Genomic DNA, 12,193 nt, shown 5'->3' with positions numbered 1-12,193 from the left:
AACAAACTTTCCAAAGAAGAACATTTACTTGAACTACAAGATTGATGTGAGGAAATTGTTTTGCAAATAAAACATTATAGCTCTATACCAATGTAGGTTATTTTTGTTATTTTTAATATTTTAACTAGTTGCAAGTTCTTATACAAGCTGTTCATCTCTCCAGTCTCAATTATTTTATTTGTAAAATAAAACAAACAGGATCATCTTTAATTTACACTTATAACATTTTCCTATTTCTATTAAATATTATTTTTCTGATGGATAAAGAAATATTTACAAATAGTAATTTAATTTTAGTCTTGAACAAAGTCTTTAATATTTTTATAACTTCTGTATAGAGCTTTAAGATTTATATATATATACATATATATATATATATAATATTTAATGCCTTACTCACTTTTTCTATATTTTTTAAAGTCACAAGGAAAACTCTGAGATAGCAATGTATGATGATTCCTCATTACTAAGACTCCTCAATGGAGAAACAAGAAGAAAAGAACTGGAAGGTTAGAATGAGACATACTCAATGTATTTTCTTCTTACCTTGTTGGCATGAAGTAGGACAATGAGTCCATTCACTGAAAGGTGTCACAACACAGTCTCTTTTGCATGGGAGGAGACAAGGACGCACTGTTTCAGGTCTAGTAGAATCTGGACATCTGTGAACATTAAAGGAATAAATTAATGACTACTAAAGAAAATAGTTAACATAGGATGATGGAATCATCTAGTTCAAAGATACCCACAAAAGCAAGATCCACAGCATTCCTGGGTGTGACTTGAACTAAATCAAAATGAAATTGAGAAATGTTTAACAAAATAATTAAAATAAAATTGCAATAAAACAGATAGTAGTAATATTTTTCTACATCAATTAATATCTTCCATTTCTATTTTAGTCTGATATCACTGATCTAATCAGTGTTTTTGTTTTATAGACAAAGAAATTAAGAACTAAGCAGATTAAATCAATTGGTCTAGGTCATATACATTGGTTTAATGGTAAAAGTTAAATTAAAAATGATTTTTAAAAATATGAAAGTATCAAAAAAAGTATCTGAACACTTTAATTAAATATCTCATCAAATTCCAAAGTAAGGATTTAATGCAAATACATGATAAAAGAAAAAAATTATTCAAGAATTGTAGTGGTGATAACAAATAAAAGCCTGATAACATAGGTATGCATACTGAATGTCTATAAAGTATTGATTATCTTCATATACAAATGTCTGTATATAGAATGGTTATGAGTGTGAGTATGAATGTGAAAAATGTATGAAGAATATTCAAAAATAAGTGTTCTATAAAAATGAACATGCATTTTTTAAAAAGTTTCTGAAAGAGAAGATTACTATAAACTTTTCTTTGCCATATAAGTTTTCAAGCTAATTGTCTCTAGATCAATGGCATTTATTTCCCCAAGGGAAACTCCTATCAGGTTTTCTAAGAATAGGATTAATAGCTTCCCGTATTGATAGGCTTGGAAAAAAAATGGTTGAGGATTACTTAAAAAAAAAATCTGTATTTGAAATGAAAGTTGAAGATATATATTCTAGACTACTTAAAAGAACTCTTAGGTTCTATTTCATATTAAGTATGATTATGGGGGAAAGTGGTTAGTGCCAGTGTATTTCCTGTTGTTAAAAATGAACCATAACAAACCCATTCATCAGACTACATTCCAAAATTGAAAGAGAACTCCACCAGTTCACCTCTAAGCAGGAAGCCTTATCTTTTCAATTCCAATCAATTCAATTCTATTTAACAGACATCTGCTTAATAGGCAGTTAGACACCTCGCAAGGTAATAGGAATATTGTTCTTGTCCTCAAGGATCTTACATTAAAGAGGAACAGCATACAATCAAAATCAATCAAACACAAAGAAGCATTTATTAAAACTGTGCTGCAAGGTACTATGGATACAAAGAAATCAAAATATCTGCCTTTAATGAATTACCATCTATAGAGATTGGAAAAAAATTACCTATATGCTAATAAATACACAACAATTTTTGAGAGGTAGGCAGAAGAATGTATTAGCAGATGGTAGGAATCAGGAGTGGTTCTAAGGTGGTAATTGAACATAATTAAATAGGAAAAATGGGGATTCTAAATTCATCCATTTTCTGAACTTTCCTGTTTTTTATTAGACATCATCTTTCTTGCACACAAGTTGAAAAGCATGGAATCATTCTTAACCCTTCACCCTTCCTCACTACACACATTCTCAGTGATCAAGTTATGTTCATTCTACCTCTACAATATCTCTAAATATTTAATTATGTTACCATTTCCCAAGGTTCAGTTCATCATTACCTCTCACTTGAACTTTTTGGAACTAATTGACCTTCCTGTCTTCAGTCTCTTCTCTCTCCAATCCATTCTCAACACTGCAAAGTGATTTTCCCAAAGTACAGCTTTGTCCATATTACACTCTAACAAATTTCAGTAACTTCCTTCTTTAGGACAGTTAGGGTGGGGAAATGCATTGAGTGACATGCTAGAGTTAAGAAGACTCACCTTCCAGTGTTCAAATCTAACCTCAGACAGACACACAGTAGCTTTATAAACCTGGACAAGTCATTTAACCATGTTTGCCTCAGTTTCCTCATCTATAAAATGATCTGGAGAAGGAAATGGAAAACCCATTCCTGTGTCTTTGCCAAGAAAAACCCAAATGGGATCATGAAGTGTCATGACTGAAAAACAACTAAAAACTTACAATATTTAGTATTTCCCCAATGTATTCTTACAATAAAACAGTGGATCAATGATTCACCATCTGAAAACACTGAATAAAAACAACAAATAATGAGCAAAAGACCCCAATACAAATATCTCAGACTATACAAAGCTAATTAAACAACAATTATAATCACCATTTAAAATCTTGTTAATATTAATTAGTGGGACATGATGAAATGTAATATAATGCAATATCCTTTGTAATTTATTATGTCATGGAAGACTCTTCAATTAAGTTATGAATGCAACCCTTCTCTTTATATCTCTATACAGAGCCCAGTACAGAGTTTTCTATACATTATGTACTTAGGAATGGCTTATTATTTAGTTAAAATTAATATTTTCCTTTTGTTATCTATGTCATCAGAGTTTCAATTACATCCTGCCCCCCCTTTTAATTAGTGTAATAAATGTAGTATTGGAGAGACCAGCATCTTCACGAGAATAATAATAACACATTTAATCATCAAAAATGACAAGCTTCAAGGAATTAAAACTGAGGGTGAACAAAAGGGCAATGAATATAGGGCCTAAATGGGCTTCATTATGTTGATTTGTACACTGGAAGTGGTCTAAAAAATATTGTTCAGGAAATATATGATCGGAAAGGGAAAGGAACTAGTCATGTTGTGAGAGTTGGGGATGACAGATGGACAATCAAAACAGTGTACTGGTAACCACACAACATGTGGTTACCTAGAAGAGGGTCTCATGTGTATTGAGCAGCTGCTTTATGGGAAATGCATAGGGAAATGGGAAAGGCTCTCATGGCATGAGAAGGACTGAATAAGTTCAGATCTGTTTCACTGAAATTAGTACCCACATTGTTAAGATCATGGGTAAAACCAAATGCAGAAGTATAATTCTATTTCAAATACAAGTTTTTGAAATTGAAATGTCTGTTGTATTCTTTTGCAGAGAGCAAGAAAGACATAAAACATTCATTTAATAGTCTGAACTCTAGTAACAAACAGATAGGTATTATTTTAACATTTCTCCCATTTGCATTATGCTCATTTCTCATTTTGTAAATTGTGTGGTTCACAAATGCTTTATAATGACAGAAATCAGATGAAGAAAGTTCTATAAATATCTAGTTTTTTGATAGCCATCTCCAATATACTTCAATCTGACTCTCCTGTCATTGATTAATTGACATACAAAAGTGAATCCATCACCTTCTCTGTCAAGCTCTGTCATTACTATTAACTTTTCTGTTGGCATTATGATTTTGAAACTAAAAATCTCAAAGTAAACTTTCTTCCTACTTCTTTTCTTCCCCCTTTTTCTGTCCTTTCTTCTGCTTCTTCTAACAGTCTTCAACAGTTTGCTGCTTCAATCTCCCCAAGACTCTCATATCTGCCAAATAAGACTTTTTTTTCTCAATTCTATTATCCTTACCCTAGTTCAGTCAGTAAGTAAAGTGTACATTCTGGGGATACAAATATGAAAAATAAAGACAGCTCCAGCTGTCTTCCAATGATGGAAGGCAACACATAAAAGGAAGTAGAAAAGAGAGGGGGGGAAAAGACACATGTGGAAGGGCATGATCATTTAGCTTGTGAGTCATGAAGAGATGGCTGACTTGGGAGTCTCTTTAAACTAAAGCTTTGGGAGAAATCTTTTGCCTCACTCTACAGGACCCTACGACACATCTTTTTCTAATTATGTGGCCAACTTCAGGGTCCTCCTTACCTCTCACCTGAACTGACCTTGTCTACCTCCAATCAGAGCAGAGCAGTGTAGATCTATGAGTGGTAAACTAACATTATCCTAATGTTAAAGCTATTGATCATCATATCATAATGGTGAGTAGCTCAAACGTTTGGGAGGAAAGAGACACATTAGAATATATCAGATTGGCATATTCTGTCACAGTGTTTGCCCAGCACTGATGATACAGCTAATGCTGCTGATACAGGAGGAAGAGAAACTAATTCAGGTCAAGAGACTTCTGTAGCAGCTAGACCATTGCCAATAAATTTCTTTGTTTTGTTTACAAATCTCTCCATAACCCTTCCTATCTTTCAGCTCTTCTTATACTTTATTCCCCACCAAGTACTCCTTTATCCAGTGTCACTGTCTTTCTTGCTACTTCATGCAATCAGGACATGGGGTAGAATAGCTATGGCATAGGCCAATGAGGAGGATGCCTTGCAGAGTATAACCCTCATTACAATATAAATAATTGTGCAAATCATGCCACCAATCACTTGGTTGGTTGACAAGGTCCCCTTCAATACTGAAGGATGAAGAAGTTTCTCCAATTTATTCCCAACCCAGTAGTCCAAGTGATTTTCCTAAAGCATGGGTTTGTCCATATCATGTCCTGCTAAAAAATTTCAGAAACCCCCTTCTTTAGGACAGCTGGTAGAGCAGTGGAGAGACTTCCATACCTAGAGTTATAAAGATTCAACTTCCTGAGTTCAAGTCTAGCCTCAGATAGACCCATAACTATCTATGTGACCCTGGGCAAGTCACTCAACCCTTCTTGCCTCAGTCATCCGTAAATGACTAAAATGCCTTGGTCATCTGTAAAATTAACTGGAGTAGAAAATGTCAAACTATTCCAATATCTTTGCCAAGAAAACCCCAAAATGGGGGTCATAAAGTCAGATGTGACTAAAACACAATTGAAAACTTTCAGTATATAGTATTTCCACAATGTATTTAATAATGAAACATTGGATCAATGATTTACCATAGAAAAACAACTGAATAAAAACAACAGCAAATAATGATCAGAAGACTCCAAGATAGATTTAGAGATACAAGAAGAGATAAAAGACAGTCTCTGCCCTTTAGGAGATCACAATCTACTAGAAGAGTCAACTAGCAAACAGTCATGTACAAACAAGTTATATTTTGGATAAATAAGAAATAATAGTAGAAAGGCACTAGAATTAAGAAAGGGTGAGAAATGTTTCCTTTATAAAATAAAAGTTAGGACTTAAAAGAAGAGATGGAAGCCAACAGGCAGAGAAGAGAATGAATAAAATTACAGATATGGGGGACAGAAAGGAAAAAATCCCCAGAGTCATGAAACAGAATATCTTATGAAATATGAAGGAGACAGTGACATTGGATCAAAAGAGTAATAAGAATTGAAAGGTAGGAAAGGTTACAGAGAAATTTCAGCACAAAATGGAGGAGCTTATATTTGATCATGTAGGAGACTGGGAGCCAATGGAATTTACTGAATGAATTTGAGGAAGGGGATGTGTGACATGAACAAAGGAATATTTTAGGAAATGATTTTGGCAGTTGAATGGAAGATCGATTGAAGTGAGAAGAGAATTGAGGCACCAGCAGGTTATTTCAGTAGATCAGGCATGAAATGATGAGGGCTTGCAGAAACTTGTGATAGTACCAGAAAAGAGAAGGCAGAACATTTGAGAGACATTGCAAAAATGAATTCAACAGACATTGGCAAAAGATTGTATATGGGGAAGTAAGAGATAGTGAAGTGGTAAGGATGGCACTTAATCTGAGAGCCTGAGGGATTGGGAGGATTGTGTTCCCCTCAAAAACAGGAAAATTATGAAAGGGAAAAGGTTTAAGGTTAAATATAATGAATTGTGTTTTTGATATGTTGCTTTAAGATATATACTACACATACTATTTGAAATGTCTGAAAATGTTGGAGATGCAAGATTGGAGATCAACAGAGAGTTTAGAGCAAGACAAGTGGACTTGGAGATCATCATCATAGAACTTGTAAATAAGACCATAAGATCTAATGGGAAGAGGGAAAAGAGAGAGAAAAGAGAAGAGGATCCTGGACAGAACTCTTTGGGATATCTACAATTAAAAGGTGGGATATTGGGGGGGAAAGAGCTCTGATAGGAGGAAGAAAATCAGGAGAGAGTTTTGGGCCAAAAATCTAGTTAAGAGAGTATCTTCTCTAGGAGATAGAGATAAAGATTTCAAAGAGGCTAAAAAGAATGAAGATTGAGAAAAGGCCATTGAATTTGGCAATTATGAAATAATTAGCAACTTTGGAGAGAGTGTCTAGGATAAATCCACTGCTTTAATATATTTGAATGAGGGGATAGATGAATTAGTGAGTGGTGTTGAGTATAACTGAAGCCTTAAAATAAAGCTCTTCATGGGAACAGTTATATAATTTCTCCAGTACTTTCAAAATTATGTTGATTAACTCATTGCACAGAAAAATATAAGGATCCAATCCTCTATGTTTTTATTAAAAAGTCTGTTTGTGACCACTGACTTTTGCTACCATGGCATACTGCATGCTTTAATGCACACCAAGTCTCAGGATTAGTGGTTCACTAAGTAGAAGAAAATCATTTCATTTTGATAAATCTTACTTCTATACTGAAAATATCTACATCAATATTCCCTTACTGACCAAGTAATTTAATTCTTCGTGACTGTGTGCTGAATTAACCCAACTAAATATCATAAAAACCTATAATTTAAAAGTTAATGATAACTATAAAATTTGTAAAATATTTTACATGCAACTCTTTTGAGCCTTATACCCCTTATTTTAGGTGTATCTTCATTTTACTTATAAAGAGAATGTGAATAAGCATCTTTGCTAAGGTTAAGGGTCAGAAGCAGAATTTCGACCCAAGTTTTTCTGTCTGAAGCACAGCACTATATTTACCATAGTCTACTGTTTCTCTCAGTTTGGTAGCTATAATCAAGATTCAGACAGGAAACAGATTCTTTCTATGGAAAGTGTATTCATCATGATATCCTAGACACTTTAACCTACTAGCTTTTAAAAAAAAACACTTATGTATATCTCTTTGCTTGCATTTATTTCTATATTTCACAAAAGACTATGTATTTTTTGTTAAATGAAAAAAGAAACTGTGGCAAAAACTGAGGGGGGGAGGGTAAAGGTATTGAATAATGAAACAAAAATAAAAATCCCAAGCAAACCAAAAAAAAACCCCAAAAATATCCCAATAGCATCTCCTTTTTAGTTCAGCTGTGTCCTATCCCATTTCCATTTTCTGATATGATCAGTTCCATTACTCATACAATACTAACATACCCATCTATGCAATTAAATTGAAACCAAAATACCAGCATAATGATACAAGACCATAGGCAATAGAGAAACCTGGCACTATGCTTTGAGACAACAAATATTTTAGCTCATCTCTTCCACTGAGACTTAGTATCCACTTTTATTCAAACCCATAAACTTCCCTTCTGTCACAATATTTCCTTCAATTCTCTCTATTCCCTCTGTGTTTCTACTCATTCTATATAAGGGGGGGGGGGGGTTCCTTTCTCCCTGCCAAGCTCTGAAAGATAGTAACAAAATTTCTATTTTGAAAATGGTCCTATAAATGTAATGCACCATAACTGATAATCATACAGTGTATTATTGGACACCAGACATTATTTTCTTAGCTCAATTAATCTCATTAACCTCAAGAATTTTAATTAACTTTACTGAAGTCAACAAAGTCTGCTTATTTTTAGCAGGATTGTTTGGAGACATACTATAAGAATTAAAACTAGGTTGTTAAGTCTCCAGTCTCATTAACAATGCTAAAAGTAATTAGCAATGTCTTGATTTTGGTGGGGGTGAGTTTTGGGGAAAACATCTGTGCAATTCATTTTCCTGTGTTAGTTTCTAAATTAGAAAAGAAGGTTATACATAGTAATAATACATTTTAAGATTATTTATAATAATAATCAATACTGATAGAAATAAGGATTCAAATTGTGATTTCACAGCTACTGTGAAACTCCTGGGTGAGGAAGCTCCCTCTATTGATGCAGATCACACATACTCTACAATTTAGTCTCTAAGAAATGATTGTGGTACTGGAAAGTTAAATAACTTTCTAGGTATCACATAAATAGTATATGTCAGAGACAGAACTGCCTCTCATTTAAACTGAATACATACTAATTTGGGAAATGTTTTTAATGTTTAAGTGTTTTTAAATTATGTAAAATAAATTTTTTACATCACAAATTCAGGAAATTCATAAAAATATTGGTGTAAAAATACATGTTTATATATTTTTGAATTTGAAAGTAAAAAACAAATGTGCATAGAAAAGTACTGAGCAGTTCAAATTTTTGTGGTTCACTTTTCTTCTTTGAATATACCTTTTGAAACCATGAGAATAATTTAGCCTGTGGGTATGTAAGCATCATTCCATGTAGCTTCCTAAAGAAAATAACTAAGAGATTATATTCAAATCAAATTGTATTTTTTCCCTATGGTATACTGGCAGTGAAACATTTTATATAAGTAGAAAAGATCAGACATTAGTAATACTAAATTTCTCTGTCACTATGAAGAATTATAGTTTGCAGCATTTTATTATGGCATACTCCTACACCAAACCTTTTTTATTTTTATCTGTACATTATATTTATGCTTCATGAATGCTTTCTTTTCCTTAGCAGTTGAAAAAATTAGGTCATGCTGAAGAACATTATCAAACTTGTAGTTCCTCCCTTATGAAAAATAGTACACATATTTGCAGATTTTTTAATGGCCCGACAATGTTTTATCAGAGTTCCATCTACTCAATTATCATCAATACTTAGGTAATACTATAATTTAATTTTCTTCCCTCAAGTTTACCTGCCAAAGAAGGGACTACAGCAACAAATGAGTCAATTTCTTCATTTTTCAGATGAGGAAACTGAGGGACAAAGGGGATAAATGACTCACCCCAGGGTCATATATCTTCCAAGTGACATAAACTCAAACATAAAATACAAAATCACAAATTAATTCTCACAATTGGGCAACTGAGGCAAATAGACATTAATTGTCAAGCCACAAGTCACACATCCAATATATATCTATCTACTGCTTCTCACTAGCTCTTCAATATATCTAATCACCTCAAGAAAATAAAAGAAATTGTTGTTCAACTTATTCTTCTATATCCTAAATCTTTTACTGAGAATAGAGGAGGAAGTTCACTGCAAGCTCCCATCAACCAGTGAACCTGTAAAGCAATGGTGATCCTGATAAGTTGGCTTTTTGTTGCAGGAAAGAGATCAGTAATGGGGAATGAATTTTAGTCAGCCCAGGCACATTTATCTATTGAGGGACTTTGACAGCAGGCAAAGATACCTCCCTTTTATAGAATCCAGATATGGTTCTAACACTAAAGTTTGGAGTTTTAAATTGACACTTGTAATTGATATGAATGAAGAGATAATTTCTATGGAGCCTGGAAAGATGGGACTACCAATAGCATCAGGGAAAGGAAATTCATTACAGCTGGACTTCTAGTCATATATAAACCTATACAGAATTTGGGGGACAGAAGAAATCAAGTATCCTGAGGTTTCAGAAAGCATTGGTACAAATCTAAAAATTACTGAGTTCTTGAATGAAAGTCCTTTTCCTTGCATTGCCTGCCATTGGGGGAATTTCTTGAGGACAAAAGTAAGGGCCATAGATTGAGAGGTATATGATATACTGGAATTTAATGTTATCATAATTATCCTATTTACCATATTAATCATATACTTTATGGGTAGGAGCAATGGCCTTGGAGTTAGGAAGGCATATGTTTCAGACCTGCTTCTGAGCTTGGTCAGATTGGTTGAACTCTCATTTTCCCAGAAAACTCTAAGACTAAAAGTTTCAAACTAGTTGCTGATTTTTGTGGTAGAGGCAATTATTACACTAGGAATTATTTAATCATTGAAATCCAAGATCTAAGCACTCTCTTCTCTATTTAAAAAAGTAAAAAGAAAAATGTCATTGAATTTCCATCTGAGAGTAGTGAACCATAGGGATAGGTAACTTGAGTGAGCTGTCCTTTAATGAGCTTTCATTTAACATTCTCCAAATAGTCTTTAACTTGGTTATTTTGTCCTTCCCCATGTATTTGTTTTATATTGCCAATACTCAGGATCTGAACAAAAGAGAAGAGTCATTCCTATTTTATGTCATTCTGAATGAAGATGTATAAATCTATGATATCTCCAGTAGACTCTAAGCTGTTGCTTAGGATAACATGCAGTCATCACTGGCATCCTCAAAGAAATGCAACAGGGTGTGGTAGATAAAACTCTGAAAGAACTGAGTTCAAATCTATTTTAGATACATATTGCATGTGTGACTTGTGGCTTGACAATTAATGTCTATTTGCCTCAGTTGCCCAATTATGAGAATTAATTTGTGATCTTGTATTTTATGTTTGAGTTTAGTCTGTAAGTGATTTTATTCTCTTACCATGTTCTGTATTCTATGTAACAAACCTAAGCCTCTTCTCTGACTCTGAATGAAGAAACTCATGAGTTGAAAGGTTTAATCTTCTACTCTTTGAAGATTTAAGCTTTCCCACAATAACTGTTAAAGAAAAACTCTGTTCTCAATGTTCTCATAAAAACATTATCCCAGCATTTCCTACATGATATGAGGACTAAATTACCTTGTCCTGTCTTCAGCAATAAAAAAAAAAAAATGGTCTTTCCAAATCCCCTAGTCACCAATGAATCTGCCTATCAGTAACCTCAGGATGACCCAGAAAATTCATGAAAGCATTCCTTAGAGACTGAGAATGGTGATCTTCATTCGATGTGTATGCTATGTCCACTTCTTTGGTGTAACTAATCATGATCCCTCACCCCTGTGATACTGGCTAATTATGTGATTTTTTTGCTTGGTTCTTTGTTCTTCTAGGCTTATAAAAATGAATTACATATTAAATTATAAAAATGTATTACAAATTAAATTACATAGAAATTATAAATAAAATAAATTACATAAATTGCATAAATGGCAGTGTCATTGACCTATCCTTTTTTTGTTGTTTTTGGTTTTTGGTTTTTGCAAGACAATGGGGTTAAGTGTACTCTGTCCAAGGTCACACAGCTAGGTAATTTTTTATTATTAAGTGTCTGAGGCCAGATTTGAACTAAGGAACTCCTGACTCCAGGGCCAGTACCCTATCCACTGTGCCACCTAACCACCCCAACCTATCCTTTTTGAATATGTTTGGCACCCTATTAACAAACTGTTTTCTTGCCTGAAGAATTGTCTCAGTTGGCTTTTTTTCTTGAATTTCTTATGTGACATCATCTGTTCAATGGGGAGGTTAAGATTCAATAGTCTCTGATGCTTCTTTCTGCTTTAAATAAAATACCCTGTAAGGTTTTCTTAAGTAGTAAGATTTATCCTGTAACCCTTGAGAAGCCAAATAACTTCCATACCTTGAAGAGATACTTAGAAAAATGGAAACTTCATGAGGACAAAGACTATTCTGTTTTTGCATTTATATTCTCAGTGAGTGCTTTACACAGTATCATGTAACTTTTAGGTGGCAATCATTTGCTGAATATTTGTTGCTTGAAAAATATGACATTCCTCTCTCAAATATCAGCCTTTACCTTAAAATTTTTATATCATTTAAGAAACTAGCTGAACTGCAAGATATCACAGAGATACTCAATAGTCATAAAGTTTCTTGA

The 12,193-nt window shown here is 33.4% G+C and overlaps 1 protein-coding gene across 1 annotated transcript in view; it reads right to left on the bottom strand.

Annotated features, from left to right (window-relative positions):
• The window catches only part of THSD7B (thrombospondin type 1 domain containing 7B), a 1,134,773-nt gene that overhangs the window by 534,257 nt on the left and 588,323 nt on the right, over positions 1 to 12,193 (bottom strand). The window contains exon 10 of the mRNA XM_074215070.1: positions 547 to 662. Within this exon, the coding sequence (XP_074071171.1) occupies positions 547 to 662 (116 nt within the window). The remainder of the gene's footprint in view (positions 1 to 546; positions 663 to 12,193) is intronic.

Source organism: Macrotis lagotis, chromosome 1, assembly GCF_037893015.1.
Source record: "Macrotis lagotis isolate mMagLag1 chromosome 1, bilby.v1.9.chrom.fasta, whole genome shotgun sequence".
Classification (NCBI taxonomy): domain Eukaryota; kingdom Metazoa; phylum Chordata; class Mammalia; order Peramelemorphia; family Peramelidae; genus Macrotis; species Macrotis lagotis.
Note: the sequence above shows the minus strand (reverse complement) of the source record. Positions and strands in the feature narration are given on the sequence as shown.